Source organism: Gossypium arboreum, chromosome 7 (genome assembly GCF_025698485.1).
Source record: "Gossypium arboreum isolate Shixiya-1 chromosome 7, ASM2569848v2, whole genome shotgun sequence".
In the NCBI taxonomy this organism is placed as follows: domain Eukaryota; kingdom Viridiplantae; phylum Streptophyta; class Magnoliopsida; order Malvales; family Malvaceae; genus Gossypium; species Gossypium arboreum.
This window is the reverse complement of record NC_069076.1, coordinates 61,739,002-61,761,135: the sequence shown is the minus strand read 5'-3', so window position 1 is coordinate 61,761,135 and position 22,134 is coordinate 61,739,002. Positions and strand designations below refer to the sequence as shown.

At 28.7% G+C, this 22,134-nt stretch overlaps 1 protein-coding gene and 1 non-coding gene across 2 annotated transcripts; one reads left to right on the top strand and one right to left on the bottom strand.

Annotated features, from left to right (window-relative positions):
- Positions 1-18,920: 18,920 nt before the first annotated feature.
- LOC108483410 (probable indole-3-pyruvate monooxygenase YUCCA8) lies at positions 18,921-20,883 on the top strand. The gene is made up of 3 exons (XM_017786794.2): positions 18,921-19,806; positions 19,901-20,272; positions 20,359-20,883. Exons 1-3 carry the CDS (start codon positions 19,126-19,128, stop codon positions 20,590-20,592), a joined length of 1,287 nt encoding a protein of 428 aa, XP_017642283.1. The 5' UTR covers positions 18,921-19,125; the 3' UTR covers positions 20,593-20,883.
- A 625-nt stretch (positions 20,884-21,508) lies between these two features.
- On the bottom strand, positions 21,509-21,582 carry TRNAV-AAC (transfer RNA valine (anticodon AAC)). Its single transcript has one exon. It is a non-coding gene; the product is annotated as a tRNA-Val (tRNA).
- Positions 21,583-22,134: the final 552 nt, after the last annotated feature.

Here is a 22,134-nt window from a genome sequence, read left to right as displayed (position 1 = left end):
TATGTTAGCTCTTACGGTTAGATGATTAAATAATTGTGATTTTATTTTTGAGTCCTGGATTCAGCTCATCTTATAGGCATTTAATATGTATTTTTTATTTCATGTCGTTTCAATTTTTTATTTTTAATTAATGTTTGTAATTAATAAATATATTGTTTTCAAGTTTTTATTTTAAATTTATCTTTTAATTAATAACTCTTTTATTTATAGAATCAAATAATTAATGTAAATATTATTATTTTTAGTAAATATAATATTTATTTTTCAATACATATTAGAAATCACCATACTCATAATATAGGTGGAGAAAATAAATATTTGACATATAAATATTATATATAAAGAAAAATATATCAAAAGAATTAGTTGATGTTTTTAAAAATTATTGCATATATTTATTATTTGAATTTATAAATAAAAGAGTTATTAATTAAAAACATGAAAACAATATATCTATTAATTATAAATATAAACTAAAAAAGCTTTAAACAAAATGAAATAATACATATTAAAATACTTATAAAAGGACTTGAACTTGGTACTTAAAGATAAAATAATATCTAACCATCAAACCAAAAGAATTATCATGTTAAAATTTTAATTAAAATAACTTGAAACAACATGAAAAAATACAAATGTGAGTAGGAAAGAAATCAAACATAAGACTTAAGAACAAAAACATAAATATTTAACCATTTAACCAAAGAAACAAAATTAATGAAAACATGCGCGTTTTAATTTCTCTCTAACAAACCACCTATACCAATAAATATAAGAAAACGTCCTAATTTGGTATGGGGTATTAATTTATATCCTTTGTGAAACAGTTGCATGCATAATTTGGTCGTTAGAATAGTCAATATATATTGTATTCCATTAACAAAATTAGTATTGATTTTTGAATAAATATTTTATTTTGAAGGTTTGAACAAATATTTTATATTAGAGATTTAATGATTTTTATATAAAAATATTAAAGTGCGATATAATAGGATAATATAAATATAACATAAACATACTGATGTTAAATTTATGTAATTGAGCAATCATACCTTAAATATAATTATAAGAAATGAATATACGAATACATTATTAACTTAAGTCGAACCAAACTAATAGTTTTATCAAATTATTAAAATACATTTAAAATAGAAGATCATTTATATGTTCCTAACTATTTGATAGACTAGTCAAACATATATAATTATCCTTTATATTATTTTTTTCCATTTATCTATATTATTTACAATTTTTATTCACTTAATATTGTCCTTCAACAAAGTTTCTACTCAATTAGAGAAACATGATTAATAATTTCAACTCATGCTAATTGGATTAGCAAAATCTTAAATTACCACTTGACCAAAGTTTTATTTTAATATTTTATACATTTTTATTATACAAACTTTATTGCCTCCATCAATTGTATATATATTAATAATAATGTTAATTGAAATGGTACAAAAAGTAACTCGACACCAACTTAGAATTAATGACAACACCGTGATAAATAATTAAATTTATTTAGCAATTTTAATTTGATATATTTATGTGTTATTATTAATTAGTTTTAAATCATACATTATATATTTTATTATATATTATTTTTAAACGCATATGTTTTTAGTAAGTTTTATTGTTATAATTATAGTTATAGATATTTGTGAATGTATACGTATTAAATAAGAAATTAAACCTTAATTAGCAAACAATTAAGTGTACAGAACATATACTTAAACTTAATTGGGTTATTCTCTCCAAAAAAACAAAACTTACATGGTATGATATAACACAAAACCTCATGTGAGCGATTGTGATATATGGATAAACATAAAAAGAAACCCTTTGGAAAATTAAATTATTTTCATAGAATGGGGTGACCACATGTTGAACCACTCTTTCTCATAATTTTAAATTAAAACCATCTGACCCTTTTTCACCTCTAACATGGAAAATCTAAAATCATGTGTGTGGGTTTTCGGTGTTTGGATGAAGGGGGCGGCACCTAGAATTTAGAGAAGCCAATTGAAATTTTACATAATTAAAATAAATTTAATAGTTAAGGTTTTTTTTTTTTTTTTTTTGCTTAGAGTTACAAAAAATGATACAATAAATAAATAAATTCTGGGGGTGATAACTGCCACATGCAAAGCTTTGGTTGCGCCAGGTGCAATGCCCCTAAACACAGATGGCTTCCAATTTCATTTCATTTCAAAAAACTGTTTTACCCACCTCATCAACCCAATATGCCCTTTTTGGGATTTGTTCTTTAATTGATTTAAAATAATGTTTTATTAATCACAAATTTTATTTTATTATACATGTCTATTTTATTGTTTATGTTAGAATTTGTGGTTTTTTTAATAATATCATCTTTAATGTTTGAATTTATGCTTCTCTTAATAATATAATTTGTCCTAATACTTATTGATTAATTAAAATATTTTAAGTTTCTTTTGAAGATTAGGTAATAAATTATTCTTAACCAAAGTTTATAAGGATAGTTTTGTCAGATTTTATAAATTTCGAATGTGATTTAAATAAATATAAAAAAATGTTATTTTGATTTAATATTATGAATTTAAAAATAAATATATTAATATTTTATATTGGGTAAATATAAATATTTGTGTATACAATATATAAATATAAACTAATATTATATCGATAATAATTTTAATAGTTTATAAAAATTAAATATATAAAATTACATAAAATCAAAATTTATACTAATATAATACATTATTTCAAAGTTGAAGTCATTTATTTATTTACTATATTTTTATGTATACCACTTTAAAGGCATTGGTTAACATTTCCAATTTTCCATGTCACTTAAATATAAGGATTTTAATTACCAAATTTAATGAAATCATTATTAAAGTGAAAATCAACATTCAACTTTCTTGCACATAAAATTATTTTAAACCCTTGCTAAAAAAATATTTACCCATTAAAAATATCTAGTAAGAGGTGCCATTTTACAGTTAAAATATTAAATATCAATCCTTAAAAAATTATTATATTGATCATTTTCATGCTGCCAAGTCAATAGAGTTACAACATGTTAGATTTTTCCCTGTCAAACTTTTGACTTGTAAAAGTACTAAGAGACTGACAAATATTTATTTGGTATTTAACTTTCATAACGGAAAGATTCCATACAATAATCTCATCTTTAAATAACAATTAGAGTTATTCTAAAAACAATTAGAGCATGAGGTCACCCACATTCAATTTAGCTCAATCATATTAAATTATTAATGGAATATCCCTTATTAACGCCTTCCCATTATTGACATTCACTTTCTTTTCTTATAATCATTTATTTCATATTTTAACTTTTAAATTTTTTCAGTCTTTAAATTTATAATTTTATCAAATCACACAAAAATAAAAATTTAACATTTTTAACTTTATTAACATGCGTGCAGATTACTATATGGGTGACACATTAATAATTAATTTTAAAATTTAAAATTATAAAACTATTCTTTAAAATTAAATTTATTAAAATTATTAAAAATTAATTAAATGCTACGTGTCATCTACGTGGCAATCTAAGTGTATGCCACATCATTAAAGTTAACAAATATAAACTTTTTATCTATTTTAAGATGATTTGACAAAAATATAAGTTTAAAGATTAAAAAAAGAAAAATTAAAAGAGAGTTAAACCGATTCTTTTATAGGATTGGAAAGCCAAAAAATAATTATATTTTTTAATAATAAATAAAGTGGTTAGTTTTCATACTCTCTGCCATGTGATTCCATAAAAAAGAATTAATACATAGTAGTGTCAACTGATTGCTACATAATTCACGGTTTAGGTGGTTTGACTTGTTTAATTTTAGGAGTTTTCCAATATCTTTTAGATAACCATTACCCATACAAATTTTATATATTATGTTTAGTAGAACTTTCTAGTAACTACATTTATTAATCATATACCTATAGACTTTCATCAGCTGGTATATGATGTTAGATTTTATGGCCGTGATGGCATACTTTGACTTCATAAATTTGTTTTATTTATTTTTTAAGGGATTTTATATGCATCAACTTTCATGGTTAATTGAAGAAAGAATTGAGTCAACAAGGATAACTCGAAGTTATCTAATGTGATTAGCTTTTTTTATCTGAGATACGTAATTAGAAGTGTAATAGAAGAGGATCCCTACTTATTTCATTCTTTAATAACAAGATTGGTTGGAGAAAAATGAAGAGTTTAATAGCCACTCATATTAGCTTGGTTTACAAAATGCCTATCTAAAGGAGACATGTTTTTATATTTTATGTGTGCAAATTAGAAAGCTAATATGTCTATTACTAGGAACATTTGTGAGTGATTTTATGTTGTAAACATACTGTTCAATTAGTTTGGACTAATCTTTCACATGGAAAAGTCTTAGTGGAAGAGTTTAACCTTTATAATTGTACGAGAGTGAGGTTGCTATGAGTGTAAGTGAGTTGAGCTTAAATCATCTCTTATAGTATTGAGGTTATAGTGTATTACTCGTTGGACAAAGTTTCATAAATGTAGAATTCAACTCGAACTGCGTAACTAATTAGATGTGTTCTTTATTTTATGTTTCCAATCTTCATTTGTTTTTTCATTGACAACTTGAAAAAAAAAACCCAATTGTACCAACAACTCAATACTCCAATTGGTATCAAAGGTAGACACTAGGTGAATTTGGTGAAGATCTTATTGATTTGCTGAGACATGGAAGGAAGTTCAATCTTTAGACCGCCCATGCTCGATAGGTAAAATTGTGCCTATTGGAAAGCACGTATAATGTTCATAATACCTATAGATTAGAAAGCATGAGATGTGTTTTTACTGGATGAGAATCATCTATTGTCGTGGTAGGTGTTAGCTTTCCCAAACTAGAAACCACTTGGACCACTAAGGACGATAAAGCTACTAATTACAACATCAAGTCTTTAAATGCATTTTCAACTGATTGTATCACTAGGAATTTAGAAGAATCTTAAAATGCACTATCTTGGACCATTTCTTAAAACAACATATGAGGGGACTACTAGGGTGAACTACAAGGTTTGAGAATATGAAAATGTTAGAAGATGAACCATTATTTGATTTTTATGTTGAATGCATGGCATCTCTAACCAAGATTTTGCTCTTGGTGAGGAGTACTTGAATGTTAAGTTTATGCGCAAAGTTCTGAGATCTCTCTTATAATGTGTCTATCAAGGTAACAATCATAAAAGATGTTAAGGATATCAACATGATAACGATCGGTAAGTTGATTAGGTCCCTATAAAGTTTCAAGATGAAATTTAAATAAGTCAAGAGAGGAAACACAAAGACAAAAGAAAATTGCTCTCCAAGTTGCTTCTTTAATTGCAATTGATGAAAAACCAACCATTGAAAACTTTTATGAGTAGTTAATCCTTCTTATTAAAAATTTTAAAAGGGCATTCAAGAATTTATTCATGATGAAAAGAGCTTGAAGGAGGTCAAAGCTTCAATAAGGTAAAAACAAAAGGAAAAAGGAAAAGTAGTAGCCAACAAAGAGACTTCTAGAGAAGAGAAGAAATGCATACAATGTCATGAATGTAAGGGGTATGCCCACATACAAGTGTGCCAATATATTGAAAAAGAAAAAGTCTTTATGTGTCACATGGAGTAATGATGATTCAACTAATAAAAATGATTAAGATAATGTGTACATAAGCAATTAAGTCATTTTTATGTCTAAAGTGGTAATTAAAGTTGCAAATGACTTTGACAACCAAGTGATAGTGATGCTAAATCCACTAAAGACTTCATAGATGCTTTAAAGATCATGCTTGGTAAGTGATACTCGGTATGTAACATTAATGTGGAATTTGTTAGTGAGAATTCTATGACAAAGTAGGAATACTAGAGGCTATTGAAAAAGCTTGAAGAAAAAGACGAATTTTTCATTGAAAAAGAAGCTAAAATTAATGAGATTATGAAGGATTTAATTACAACTCAATTCATGTTAAAAACAAGGAGCTCTCGGAGTGAGAATTTGGATGAGATCCTTGTTATTGGAAGGTAAGAACTAGGTTGAGGAATAATGGGGTATGTTTACAAGGAAGATGAAATAATTACTCCAACTATTTTTATAAAAACAATGGAGAATGTTGACAAACATGAAAGTTTCAAGAAGGTTGATGTTGTTCATACTATTAAAAAGTTTTAGAAGCATAAGGGAAAAGTGGTATGTCATTATTGTGGATTCCTAAGGCATATCATGCCTTAATTTTACAAGTTGTTGAAGAATCTCAGAAGAAAGCAATTACTTGCATGTGTAGTTGCAATTCACATTACAATAGACAGAAAACAAAAGAAAACTTTGTTTGGAGGAGAAAAGATAAAAAAAAATCTTTCTTGTTGCTAACCAATATTTGAAAGCATCCATGGAAAATATTTGGTATTTTGATAATAGATGTTCTATACACATAACTAGAAGTAGATACTACTTAAAAGAGTTTGAACAAAATCATAAAGTAAAGAGGCTTGCGGTGATGGCAAAAAAGGGAAAATACTTAGCAAATGTGTGCTCAATGTAGAAGGAATGTTTGAACTTAGGAATGTGTTCTTTATAGAAGGGTTGAGGGCCAACCTAATTAGCATAAGTTAGCTTTTGTAACTAAGGGATGTTGGATAATTTTACCAAGGATATTTGCAAGGTGACTAAGGTTAAATGAATTGATTATAGAGAGTTCTAGGACAATTAACAATTGTTGTAGGCTAGTGAAACCACTCACTTATAATTATGCCATTTTTTAGACCTTGAGTTATGACATGAATAACTTGGGCCTGTACAGTTTAGAAGCTTATAGGGATTAGTAAGGCAAGTTCGTGGCTTGCCCGAATTAGGGAGAGTAATTCTCAAGTTGTATAGTGAGTGCTTGAAGGGGAAACAATAATATAAGTAACATCCCAACTATAACTTTCAAACATCTGAACCTTTAGAACTTCTACACATGGATTTGATAAGGCTAATGTATATTGAGAGCTTAGGAGTTAAACAATACGTTCTTACATGTGTAGATGATTATTTCCTTTAAGAAATTGTGTAAGAAGTTGATGAATGAAAAAAGGCAAGTCATTGGAAAGATTGTCAATATTAAGAGTAACCATGAAAAGGAATTTAAAAAAAAAAATTCTTAGAATTTTGTGGCACTACAAGCATCTAACATGAGTTTTTGGCTTTAAAACCTCCATAGAAAAATGAAGTTGTTGGTTCAACTTGCTATGTGATTAATAAATATTTGTTAAGGAAAAAGACTAGGATGAAACTTTATGAGATGTGGAGTGGATTAGTTTGGAATCTATTGGGCGAGTCACGTTTTTGCCATCTCTAATTCAAAGCCTTTGAGTTGTAGCTAATCACTTTGTCCTTTTTAGTAGCCTAAGTTGTTTCGATTTTAGGAGTGCTAATACAATTAACACCATATTTGGTGGATACCACCCAATCAAAATAGCTTTCCATGTTTTCTCATCTATAGACTTTACAAAAGCCCTTATACTTGCCTTTTATTAGACATAGTTTGACCCATCAAATGTAGGTGGCCTAGAGATCGATCTTCTTTCCATGATTCAAAAATATATTAATAGGATCTTCACCAAATTCGTCTGGTGTCTAGCTTTGTACCAATTGTAAGTGTTGAGTTGCTGATTAAGTTGTTATGTTGAATTGTGACTTAAAAAAATAACTTAAAACTAGAAAAAGTAAATGATGTATACAATCAATTGGTTACGGAGTTCAGATCCAATCCTATATCTGCAATGCTTGTGATAAGAGTAATCTACTATAATTTTCTCAGTACAAGAGATAATTTAAACTTAACCTCACCCATATTTATTGTTGGATCTGGTGCCCTAAGTGTAATATATTCGTTTGTAAACTTGTATTTTTTTCGAACAAATTGGATTAATAAAATTATTCATGAATTATATTAATATCATTTTTATATTATGCTCAATGGTTTTTGTTCAAAGCAAAATGGAAGCAAATATTACCTCACCTGTTATCTAATGTTTAACTAATACTAAGCAATATTATGTGGTCGAATCGTAATACAAAAGGACAACTTATATTAGTAGATGAACCAAAATATGTCTTTAATCTAATTGAAAATGAACAAACCGATTGAAAGTCTAATATGTCGTCTATCAAGTCCAATTGAGGAGATGTTTTGTCTAAAATGTTGAGTGGATGACTCCTAGAAGATAAAGACATAGATGTGACTGACTAGATTGGCAATACTTCGAATATGACCCAAGTATAATAGATCCTAAATTTGTTTATGGATCTATTCGCTTGTGACGTTCATAGTGTAGCATACCTTAATCTTGAGTGGACGATGGACTATGTATGCGTGACTTGTATACTTTGATGTAAGTAAAAGCTTGAGTTCAAATAGATAAGGAACTAAAAACTGGTGCGTTGGGTATACAACTTCTACAGTATGTAGCATCATCCACAATAGTGGAATTTATAGCCCAAGACATGGGTAAATGATATCCTCTCATTGGCATTACATGATAGATTAAAAGTAAATGTGGTCATGGGTCGTTCGTCTATGTGATGAATGACTTAATTATTATTTGATAGTAATTGAGTTTCTATGAAAGAAGATGTAATGATTATCGTAAGATAAAATAGGATCATATTGGGAGAACAAATTTATCTTAAAGAGATTAAGGATATTCGATGAGGGTAACACACTTATAACAAGGTTATTGGACGAGAATTGATCAAGTAGCTTTCGTAATGGTATGTTATTAGGGAGAGCTCAATCATGATATTATAGTAGAATGACTTCGTGACTAAATGAGTTTATAATTAAAAAGCGAAAAGTTGAAACTTAATTATAAATCATTTGAGCCTTAATTACATATGCCTAATCAGTCTCTCCGTTAGATCGTTATAACCAAAAATCAATTGCGTGTTAAATCAAATGAACATAAATTAATAGAAATGATTAAGTTAGAGAAATGAGTTACATTCGGAAATGGATATGGTTTCTCACTAAGTATGAAAATGACATGAGAATTAATTTAAGTTTTTGAATTATTATTTAATTAAATAATTGAAGTTCGAAAATAAACTTAAATTAATTGGTCATTGTGAATCTGTTGAATGTAGAAATTAAAATATTTTTCTTATAGATTCTTTTACAAAGAAAGTTGTCATGACTTTAACAAAATTAGAATTGGGTTGAGAAAATTATTTAATTTAATAAATAATATTTATTCGAGAAATAGAAAACGTGTATTGAATTGGATTAAATTATAAAGTATTAGATTGAAAGTCCCAAAAACACATATAATTGGATCTAATACAGGAGAGGCCTAAAACCCTCATATTAAGTATAAAGGACGACACCCCTAGTATTATTAACTATAGTTAGTTGGTCATCTCTCAACTAGGAGATTAATTTTTCTATTAAATAAGTATTATTTGTATTCTATTAATTTAACTAGGGTTTCACTTCCTCTCCTTATGAAACAAACGACACTGATAGGGCTAAAACAGACAACAAGTTATACATACAACTTTGAGATACTTTTATTCTGTCTGAAAATAAGTCAAAATTTATTTTTAAGTATAAATTCTATTTTCAGAGAATAACAATTCTACTGGTTTTCATAAGAAAGAGATTTACTTTCCTATTAAAAGTAAGAAAATTATTCCTGATTTTGTGTTCGATTCGAAATTGCTCGAGCCCACTATTGAGGAAGTTCGTGTTACGAGAATAGCGAAAAATGTCATTTAGTTGAAAGCTAGGTATGTCTAGGATTCGTCTCACTCAAAGTACAGGTACTATTTTAGGAAAAAAAGTTTATTACTATAAATATCACAAACTTGCTTGGTTTTCAAAATTTTTATTTTTCCACTATGCAAGAAAATTGTTTTCGAATTGAAATTTTTCCAACACTTAATACAACCTTACTCTTATACAATTACAACGAACAACTCTCCCCACTAAAGCTTTGCTCATTGAAAGCGTAGTACAAACTACTAAAAGCTCCTTCGACAATGGGTTTTATGGTGGAAAAATGCTTTTCAACCTCAAAGGCAATGCCAAACACCACTTGGCTTTTGAGGTTGAAAGTGCGGCGTAAAATTACTTTTCCACCCAAACGCAAAAGTTGGAATTTAGATGCTTTTAGTTTTGTGTTTTAAAGTGCAAATTATCAAAATACACTTATCTGTATTAACTATTTAAAATGTATTTAAAATTTTAGATTAATTTATAATTTATATATCATCACATTAAGTTCTTTAATACTTCATGCATCATTATATTAAATTATTTAAATAGTATTTACTATTATATTTAAAATTTTAAAATATTTGATGTATAATTAAATTTACAAACAATTTATTAATTATTAAAAAGTATTTAAAAACATATATTTTATGTATAGTTATATTAAATTATTTAAATAAATTTATTTTCTTTAAATTTTAACATCATGTCTAAAATGAATATTTTAAATTCTCATAGCAATTTTTGACAGTAATGCAAACAATTTAAATTAACAAACCACAATTTTTCACAACATTTCCCAAAAGCACTATCTTCAAACTAAACTTTTCAAAAATAATTTTACAACAATGCCAAATTACTCCAAAAACAATATCATCACAAATATTCCTCTTAATGAGCAAATTCTTGCTGTATTAATTTCACACCCAAATAGTAAAATGCCTTCACTATACAAGTGTTATAGTCCACATTAATCAAGAATAAACCACTATAGTTTTGTCCCAAACAAAATTTATTAAAAAAATACTAGAAATATTTATTCGTATCTTGCTTTGATATATACCGAATTCATTTTAAGTGATTTACCAAGGGGAAGTGCCGTCTTTCATGTTAGATTTTGGTGCAAGATCATGCAAACAAGATGAGAGACAACCAAAATCATGTAAAATCAAATATATATGTGTGTGTCATATGAATACAACATACCTATCTATATATATATATATATATATATATATGTTTTAATTTCTTCATGTTCAATAGCTAAGAAAAAGGCTAAATGAGAAAGCATAATATCGATGTCACAACTCACAGCTACGATGAACAAATACATATTCCAGCATCTTACAGCACAAACCATATTTCCTCACGGATTTTATTCTTTCAAATGGGATGTAATATTTTTCTCCAAATATTTTGTCGAGAAACTGTTAATCGCGCAAATACTAGTCTAATTAATATCCAAGTATGGAGAATCAGCTAAAGATTCCTTCCCTCTAAAATAAATATAATCTATTGAGGTTAAAATAATTTATGAAAACTAGTTAAGCTCTAAACAAATGTTAGATGGAAAAATATTTTATTTTTCAATCATTTTCGACCATATATATATTTTCAATGTTGTGATAAAAAAATCCATTAAAATTTTGGGTGCCACTGCCAATCATTTTTACTAAGATTTATGCTCTTCTCAAATCCAAAATAAATCTAAACACATGACACAAAATATTCCAATTGCAAGTAAATTGCTGAGTGAGAAGAATTAGTGCTTCCAATGATATCAAACATATGAGAAGGTTTTGAACAAGAAGATTTTCCAAATCTTTCTAAGCTTCCAATTATTGACTACTTAATGGAAATTAAATCATTTTAAATAAAAAAATAGGTTTTTTTTTTTCTTCATTTTGCCCATATGAGAATTTTGTTTTGTTGGTATTCTTCGAGAGCTCTCATGTTGCCATGTGCTTCCACATTCCTTTTACCTTGCAATTTATTATATGCATGCAATTGAAATTGGTCAAGACGTAAGTTAATTAATCCAAGTTAAAATCTAACCTAGTTAATTAAGTATTCGTAATTACTTGTTAAAATTAGTATAAAATACAAAAATCGAAGAACTAAAATAATTAAATAAAATCTATACATAATATTTTCACATTACGCAATTAGAAATTTACATGTTATAATTGTCTATAATAAAACTCAAACTTAAAAATTCAAAAACTTAAAACTTAAGATCTCCGCGTTTATAACAATACTAAAACTTTCTTAGGGATGGAATTATATCTATATAATTTCATGAATCGAATAAGTTAATCAAATAAATTTATCATTACATAATTAAGTAACAGGTATGCATTTTTACTTTTATAGTATTAAACATAAATTCTTTTAGTATATGTTATTAAATTCTTAAAAAGTATTTTAATATTATTCTAAGGTCAAAAATTATACTCATCTCTATAATATGAGTTCAGATCGTATCTAATATCTTTTCATTCATTACTTTCTAATATATAAATTATCATAATTCAAATGTAAAGAGTCCATCCATGAATTATCAAAGTCATTCTTATAATTGATGGTTAAAGTTGTTTTAAATAATAATGAACACAAGAATAATGGATGGGAGCCAAACTCATCACAATAATAAATTTAGCCTTTAACTTTTTGTTGCTGATGTGATATTAATTTTATATTATATGTCATAAAAAATAACAAAAAATCATAAATAAAATTTAAATTTAAAAATAATGAAAAAAACTATAATTCTAAAATATTCAAAATTCTGAAAAATAAAAAAATATTTTATTCCCCATAATTATGCTCATGATTGAAGGGTCACTAAAGTTTTGAACTTTATTTTAGTCATTTCTATACGTAAATTAAAAATAGATGCATTCTTAATTATCGTATACATTGATGACTACAATTAGATTTGGTTAGCATGTAGGTTCATAATTCATTGAACTTAAATTATTATTTTTTAAAAAAAATTGTGCATTTTTATTTACAATTTTTAAGAGCATCATCAAGTTGTCAAGTAACAATCTCATAGTTTCTCAAGAAATGAATGAAAATACAAAAAAGTAGGTATACACTTCTTAAAGGGATGTGGAGGATCATTTATCCTAGACGCAGCCTTCTCCTTGCATTATTTGCACCGAAAATTGGTTCTAAAAACTCCAACATGTAAACCTACCATTGCATTAATTTTTAAATTCTGAAGAATTTCATTTTATAAATTTTTGAAATTATAATTTTATTTTTAAATTATTTATTAATGTGTCGTATATAACAAAATAGTGTCTCACTATAAATGAAAGATGGAGGGTAAATTTACTCCAAATAGAAAAATAAGTATTAAATTAAATAAAATTGTGTTAAGAGCTAAACTTATTATTATGTCTTATATATAATACTAAAATAAATATTTAACCACAAAAATTTAATAGATTGATTATTTTACTTCTTCATCTAATGGACATTGAATAATTTACCTATTTTTAATAAAGGGTATGGAATGCATTTTGAGATATAGTACAGAGATTGTTATGACATTTTCTTTTATTCTAGAATTATTTATATTACTTATAAAATCTTTAATTGAATTGGTGTTATAAGTTAATCAATCACCAATTTAATTAAAAAGAATAAAAACTATTTATTTTAAAATAGAAAAATATTATAAAAATATTTGTCTTTCAATTCATTTATATATATATTTTAAAATTTAGATACCTTAAACTACTATATATATAGATAGGATTAGTAAACTTAATAAATTTAAGATTCTTTAGAAGCAATTTACATCTTTATTGTTAATGTTATATAACTTGTGTATAAAATATTTCCTCTACAATGTGAGTGTTATGTAATTTAGGTTTTTGGTATCTTTTATGCCTCTTTAACAGATTATATTTAAAATTTATGGCTGTCCTTTTAAAAATATCATCTCCAAAGTTTGAATCTACATTTTTTTAAAAATATAATATGTCTTATCATTACACTCTACATTTGTCGGTAGAATTAAAAATAGAGGTTCAAACTTTGAATAGTGGTTAAGATTTTAAGTTTTGTTTGGATTATACTTTTACATATAAAATGCTTATTTTACTTCAGCTTATTTGTCAAAAAAACAAAAAGTCCATGTATTAAGTTCACACTCAATTAAATCCTTATTGTTAATTAAAATAATCAATTAAGCCTCTCCATTAGTAGTTTCCATCATTTACAATGTTGACCGTTAAAATAAATTGATGGACCAATCAAATGGTAACATATGATAGCTTTTAGTTTAATATAATATTTTCTCATAAAAATGATTACAAAAATAAAAATTATAAAATCTGAAACAATATTAGAAATATTAAAAACTTAAAAAATAAAATTGATATAAACTTATTAAATTATAAAAATATAAAAAATTATAAAAGTAATAAAACTTATTTAAAATATTTAAAATTAAATAAAAGTATTAGAATTATTAAAAAATAAAAATTGTAAAAACTATAAAATATATTAAAAATATTAAAATTGATATAAATTTATAAAATTTTAAAAAATCATAAAAACTTGAACCGGACCAATTAGTCTAAAGAAAGCCATTAGACCGATTGACCTTGGAACTGGGCGATTGAACTGATTTTTTATTTTTAAATATTTTTTATCAAACCAAACTTTTATTATCCAACTATTAGTATATGTTAGAATGAAATATTCTAATCAAGGTTTTCAGAACCAGACAGGTGATCGAACCAGTTAGGCCACCGGTTTGCCAGTACAACTGATTCATCTACTTCAATTAAATAAAACATTAAAAAAATCGGTTCAATCATTCGATTTCCAGGTCAACTGGTCTAGTAGCTTTCTAGATTGCTACCCTTCCCAATTTCGATCTAATCGGTCAAACTGACTGAGTTTTATTAAAAATAATTTTTCTAATTTAAATTAGTTTTAATACTTTAAATAATTTTTTATAATTTTTATAAAAATTTAAATATTTTAAATATGTTTTATCAATTTTATAAATTTCTTTTATAATTTATTAGAATTTTTATATTTTTATAGTATTTAAAAGTTTTACATGTTTTTATAATTTTAATAAGTTTATATCAATTTTAATATTTTTCTAATTTTTAATCATTTTAGGGAAAAATATTAGATTAAACCGAAACCTCCATATGTCATCATCTGGTTGGTCCGTTAATTTATTTTAATGGTTAATGTGATCAATGAAAATTTTTATATGGAGACTCAATTAAAATTTACATTTTTAATGACTTTTTTGACATGTAAACTTTTTATTTATTGTACTTTATCTAATAATAATAAGGGTTTGTATAAAAATGTGGAAGTAGTGGGTATCATGAGTATGCATGTATATGCAACTTTATGAGAGCGAGAGAGAAAAAAAAAAATGAAAGAATGACAATTATGGAAACATAAGTTGTAATCTTTTGGGGCCCTTTATTAATCATGGTTTGAACCTAACCTTGAAAATTAATTAATTATGCATTAATAAGTAATTAAGAGATGATTAAGGAGTTTAGTCTGTGTTAAATAAAGGGTTTAGGAATCTTTTTGTGAAAGGAAAAAAATTGCTAGTAGAACTTCTCTTTCTTTTGGAAGTTTGACGTAGCTCCACTTTACAATAATTACCCAATGTGATTATATAAAACAATGGTGGGTATACACTACACGCGTTTATAAAGATTCTACCAAACTTCATAAATTGCTTAATTATAAATAAGAAATATTGAAATAATTTGCTCCAAATAAAAATATATCTAATGAAAGAATGACCATAGCTTATAGCTAGAATTTGACTGAACGCCATCTCAGCATGTAATGAATTTATTCATGCATAGAGGAAATATATATATATATATATATATATATATATATGTAAAAGGCCCCGAAACTCTTAACATTGAGGTTGAATGCAGATGGCAGGCCAACTGCTAAAATAGTGTAAAGAGGTGAGAAGACAAGCCAGTTGAGTCATATTCATAGATATATTATATGCCAATGACTTGGCCTTTAACTTTTCATTACGCGTGACTAATACTATAATTATAGATTTTAGGCAAATTAGCTTTTTGAGGGTATAAATCTTATAATTTATATTTTAATTTTTTCAAAATAAGGTTGGTATTGCCATTTATATTTATTATCTCGAAAAAAAAGATTTATAATTTAATATTTTCTACGCGCTAACTTCAAATTTCCATCCTAGCAAAAGCAATGTACACCGCCGACTACTAAAAAGAAAGAATGAAATGAAAAAGGCTCCAAATTATAATAAGAAAAAGGCATCGTTGAATCCCATCCTTAAAGGCTAAACGTTGGGTGCAATGGTGGTGGTGGAGCAATGCAAGGCTGTTTGAGTTGGAGTGGAAGCTGCTATTGGGGGAATATGGGATAACAAAAATACATTCATATCCTTTTCATATCTCATGTATCATATGCATGGGATATGCCTATGATTTACTTTCTTCCTTTTTATCTATTATCTCCTTGTATGTTATGCATTTGGAAAGCTTGTTTCTAGGTTTTCTTTTTCTATATATAAATTGATTATCATAGCAAAAAGTTGGCATGATCATGATCATGATTCTATACTCATTTTCTCCCACTTAAAGTATCTGGCCACTTTTTTTAGGGTGATATCAATTGATTCCTATGAATATTAATTAACAATTATTTTATAAACATTTATATATATCTTTTGAATTATAGGATCCACTTCATAAAATGATAAGGTACAATCGACAGGGATGTGGAAGCTAAACCCAAAAGAAAATGCATAAAGTTCGCTTAAAAAACCTTGTGTTACATTCCATTGTTAATAAATTTATATTTTAAATTTTTAATAAATGGTGTTATCTAATTCATTAGCAACATAAAAATATTTACATTACCGGTGCATTTAATATATTTTAAACTATAATAATAATTTGCTTTACTTGATTAACATAAGCAAACCCTTTGCCCTCAATATATTTTCTTCTATTTTTATTAAAAAGTAGTGACCAACATGGAACTCAAGGTCCTCAATGGTCATGCACATGCTTCCTTCTGTCCTTCACCAATCAATCTGCCAAAACCTTCCCCCTACTGTTTCCCATTCCCCCATGAATTTTCACTCATCAATCACACACCACCAAGTGGGAATTATGGTGGGGGGCTAGGCTAGCTATGGCTACCTTCCTCATTGCTAGTTTCCAACTCGAATATTTTCATAATAATCATGAACTTGTACTTTGACAGGCCTATTCCACCAAAGTACAATTTACAAAAACAAAACCCTAAAATGCTTTCCACGACTAATCACCATTGTCATAAATGAACATAAAAAAAAATCTCAAAAAAGAAGTAATAATATTTCTTAATTATATGAGCATTCGAGCGTGTCAAACTCGGAAGCATTCACCGAAAGCAACGTTGTTTATCGACCTTCCACGTACCTTGAATGTTTCACAATTGTGTGTTCATACTTTGAACCTCTAGATTATCCTAGTACTTTACAATCTTTACCATGCATAAAGAATATTCTCTCTTCTCACCATGTTTGCTTTCTGACATCTATTTCACCGAAATTCGTAGCTTTTTTTTTTTTTTTTAATCATTGCTCGAGGTGTGTGATACATATGTACTATATAGAATGTACTATATAAATTAATCAAATACATTTTTAAATATCACAAACACCCATAGTTATTAATTTTCTTGGCAAAGTATAAACATTTACACAAAAGCCAAATGAAGGTTCAAAGCTAACCATCGTTGTAGTTCAAGGGCAATACCAGGCACGAAAGACTATAATTTGGGAGCAATATCTTTATTGTTGTAATATTAATTTAATTAAAATATTTTTTATACCCGTTTTACAATTTATAAAAAATTAATTGATTTATAATTATTTTCTCAACAACATCATATTCAAAATTTAAATCTAAATTCTGTCCATAAAATTGTAATAAACTTTACAACTAGGCTAAATATTGTTAGTCTGTTAGGAATATTAGTTGAGCATGCAAATCGTCAGCTTAGAAACATACACAGTGGAAGAAGAGGGCATGTGGATGGGTTGAGCAGATTTTTTTTCTTGGGAAGTGGTGTGAAATTAGTCGAAGTGGGTTGGACAGATGGCGCAAAGGTGGGTGTGGAGGAGGGTCGGCAGAAAGGGGCATTTGTGGGTCGAAGCAGCCTTACAAGTCGCAATCCCAAGGCAATGGAGGGGCTCATGTGGGGGATCCCTCCCCCAAGATCGTGACAGTGTTAAACCCCTTCTTATTCATCAACTTCACTCATCCAATCCACGTGGGAACATCGCCGCCTATATCCTAGTCAGCACTCTCTGCCACTTAGGCTTCCAATTTCCATACATTTTAAATATTTTATTTATCCTCCCATTTATTTCTTTATTTACTTTATTTTTAAAATTTTTTATGAAAGAAACTCCCCTCTAGTGGGTCCATTAGAATCATAAGAGGATGTTGCGTCATTTTCATTTTCATTGTTTCCTAATTCTCTCCCTATGATGTTTCCACTTCATCTTTGGTTAATTTAGCTGATTTTACCTCAAATATTACAGCATAAAATAGGACCTAATTTCTTTTCCTTTTCTTTTCTCTTTTCTCTTTTTATGTTTGAAATTAGGAACATTGCAATCTTTCCTTTTTCTTTTTTTCTTTTGCACAAATTCAATATGATGTATGAAGTTATGCTAATTGAATATGATTGTGTATTTCAATTATCATATATGTATATATATTGTTTTTGATATATAAAATGATCTTATCAAAGTTCACTTACTATGAAGTTGGTGGAACATATACAATAATTGATATAAAATAATATGGAATCTCAAGCTTGGTATGAAATCTACAAGCACATTTGATGTTGGGCATCAAAATCATGTAAACTCCATGCTTTCATTGGTAACCCAAGTTTTTTCTCTTCTAAATATATTTACATCTTTATAATAAACAAAAAAAATTATAAAGGAAAGAATAAAAAATTCCAAAAAAATATGATAATCCTTCAACAATTTTTTAAGTATCATGTAAATGTATATAAGGATCTATTAAATTATTCTATAAAATAACAAAAGGTAGCCATTGGCTTATGATTTGAAACTGGACCCTTTTAAAATGCATTAAATTCTTGAATGTTATCACATGGACCTTCCTTATTTAAGCAGCCCCATCCCATCTTCTCCCTCCAAACCAAGAACAACAACTTACTCTCTCTGAAAGAAAAAAACAAACACCATTTCTTTTTTTTCTCTAAGCTCTCTAATTTCAACTCTACATTTTTGTCTCAAGACAAACTCACCGTATGACAATGGAGAATTTGTTTCGCCTTGTTGATCAAGACCAAGATTTCTTTCAGCGTAAATGGACTTTGGTCAATGGTCCGGTCATTGTTGGTGCCGGACCATCAGGGCTAGCCACTGCTGCTTGCCTGAAAGAACAAGGGGTCCCCTTTGTTGTCCTCGAAAGAACCGATTGCATTGCATCTTTGTGGCAGAAACGCACCTACGACAGGCTAAAGCTTCACCTTCCCAAACAATTCTGCCAACTCCCTAAACTACCTTTCCCTGAGGATTTCCCCGAGTACCCAACAAAGAGACAGTTCCTTGACTACCTTGAATCATATGCTAAGCATTTTGATATCAACCCAAAGTTCAATGAGTGTGTGCAGTCAGCTAGGTATGATGAGACCAGTGGTTTCTGGAGGGTCAAGACCATTGTTACAAGTGGTTCAAACAAGACTGAGTTCGAATACGTTTGCCGCTCGCTTGTTGTGGCCACTGGTGAAAATGCCGAGTGTGTTTTGCCCGATATTGAAGGATTGTCAGAGTTTGGTGGTGAAGTTATCCATGCTTGTGATTACAAGTCTGGTGAAAAATTCAAGGGGCAGAAAGTACTAGTTGTCGGCTGTGGCAACTCTGGCATGGAAGTTTCTCTTGATCTGTGCAACCACAATGCTTCACCTTCAATGGTGGTTCGCAGCTCGGTAAGTCATCAGAAAAAAAAAAAGTTACCTTATATCAGATACACTTCGAAGAAAAATTGAATTCTAATGGGTTTTTTGTTCTGTTTTTCAACAGGTTCATGTCCTGCCAAGAGAAATTTTTGGGAAATCAACATTCGAATTGGCTGTTTTGATGATGAAATGGCTACCCCTTTGGCTTGTTGACAAGCTAATGTTGATTTTGGCATGGTTGATGTTGGGAAACATTGAGAAATATGGACTTAAAAGGCCATCAACGGGTCCCTTGGAACTCAAGAACACAAAAGGGAAAACCCCTGTATTGGACATTGGTGCATTGGAGAAAATTAGATCAGGTGACATTAATGTGGTTCCTGGAATCAAGCGTTTCTCACGTGGACAAGTTGAGCTCGTTAATGGCGAAAAACTTGATATCGATTCAGTTGTGTTGGCTACCGGATACCGCAGCAATGTTCCCTCATGGCTTCAGGTGAGAAAATGCTCTAAAATTCAACTGTTTTAAAGAAGCCAAGATTGACAAATAAACTAATGGAAATAGTTGACATGATGAAACAGGAAGGTGAATTCTTCACCAAAAATGGGTACCCAAAGGCTTCATTCCCACATGGGTGGAAAGGAAAAGCTGGACTTTATGCAGCTGGGTTCACAAGGAGAGGGCTCTCAGGTGCTTCCTCTGATGCCATGAGGATTGCACAAGATATTGCCCAGGTTTTTAAAGATGAAACTAAGCAGCTCAGAATGAGAACTGTTGCTCGCCATAGACGCTGCATTTCACTTTCACAGTTCTAAACTTACAAAATCCTCAGGCCAAATATTTTTATTTCATCAAAAGCTAGGAAACTAGCTTTGTTCCTGTAAAAATTAATAATACTGTATAATACTCTCACCCAACAAAAACAAAACAAAAGAGGTAGAACAGGCTGACAGAGCCCTCTCCAAAGGCCCAAGTTTTGATTTTCTTTGGGAATTTTGTAAACCGAGGATGATGAGGCTTTTTCCCTTTTTTTTTTTTAAATTTTATTTAAAAATGTTTGTACCATAATTCAGTAATCAAGTTGAATGATACAGCAGCTTCCTTTCTCTATATCCCATCATTTCTCTGTCAATGGTTTCAAGATTCTTTCAATTCATGGTACTAATTATTACAATAAGTTCCAATCCACAGCCAGAAAGCTTCATTCTTAACCAGTAAAGATGCTGATTCTTTGAGAAAGGAACAACAGATTTCCAGTTCCCTAAAAGAAATAAGCATTGTATTAATGAAAAGGTAAAGGCCCACTGACTGAATGCTTGAGATTTCCAAGTTGCCCCCATAAACATCAAATCATAGATGGGGAATAGGACTCATGATGATGAGGGACAATGGAACCCAGCTCCCACCATCTTTTGAGGATAGCCAAGCTCCAAACACTATTCCCCTTGATTCCTAAATTACTTGTATGATTTCATTGACCAAAACTTATTTGTAAACGAATAATCTAAAGCCGCACATGGATTGAGCAGAGCACCCTCAATGCTCTCATCATGACTGAATTACAGTTAGATATTTTATGTAAAGCATATTCCTTAACTTAGAGACGTGAGAACTAGCTGTCTTGATCTTATGTAAGTCGTAGAAGTCCGTAAAGGCATGAATACCCTGTTTCCTTTTCTTTTACCCTTTATAACAGAGGACAGTATTGCACTGAAAAGGTAAAAAATTTAATGGCGTCGCCCGGACTCGAACCGGAGACCTTCAGTGTGTTAGACTGACGTGATAACCAACTACACCACGACACCTTTTTTGCCGTTTTCTGAAGGAACAGGGATGTTTTCTTATTTATGATGTGTCTACATGAGTGGTGACCCAGCCAATTAGCCTGCAAATAGACACGATAGTAAGGTGCGTATTACCGAACAAAGTCTTCCAACTCTAAAGCAATTATAGTGTAAATATTATACGAAAACTACAAAAAGATATTAATGCTTGAAATTATGTATATATAATTTCATGAAAATATACGAATATAGTCATGACAATCAAAAGTGGTTCTAAAGCGGATAATAAAACAAAAGAGGCAACTCCTATCAGGGAAGCCTGAGTTATGACAGCCACAAATGACAAAAACACACATTGCAGCGCCCGCTATTTGGGAATTAGTCAACACACATCAAACATTGCTTTCACTGACACAAAAAGTCAAACTTCCCAACACCCCCTACTCAGTCCACAAATATTTGGAATTCAAATACTACTATTTTCTATACTGCTAGGCTCCAGTTGCTATTGGCTGAGATGAGGGTTTCAATAAGCCAATTGGTATATGCTGAGATTCAAGTCGTTTACCTTCT

Excerpts from the sequence above, each read along its gene's own strand:
- LOC108483410 (XM_017786794.2), top strand. The coding sequence starts at position 19,126 with ATGACAATGGAGAATTTGTTTCGCCTTGTTGATCAAGACCAAGATTTC. Across the intron at positions 19,807-19,900 it reads CAATGGTGGTTCGCAGCTCG|GTTCATGTCCTGCCAAGAGA; the intron begins GTAAGTCATCAG and ends GTTTTTCAACAG. Across the intron at positions 20,273-20,358 it reads ATGTTCCCTCATGGCTTCAG|GAAGGTGAATTCTTCACCAA; the intron begins GTGAGAAAATGC and ends ATGATGAAACAG.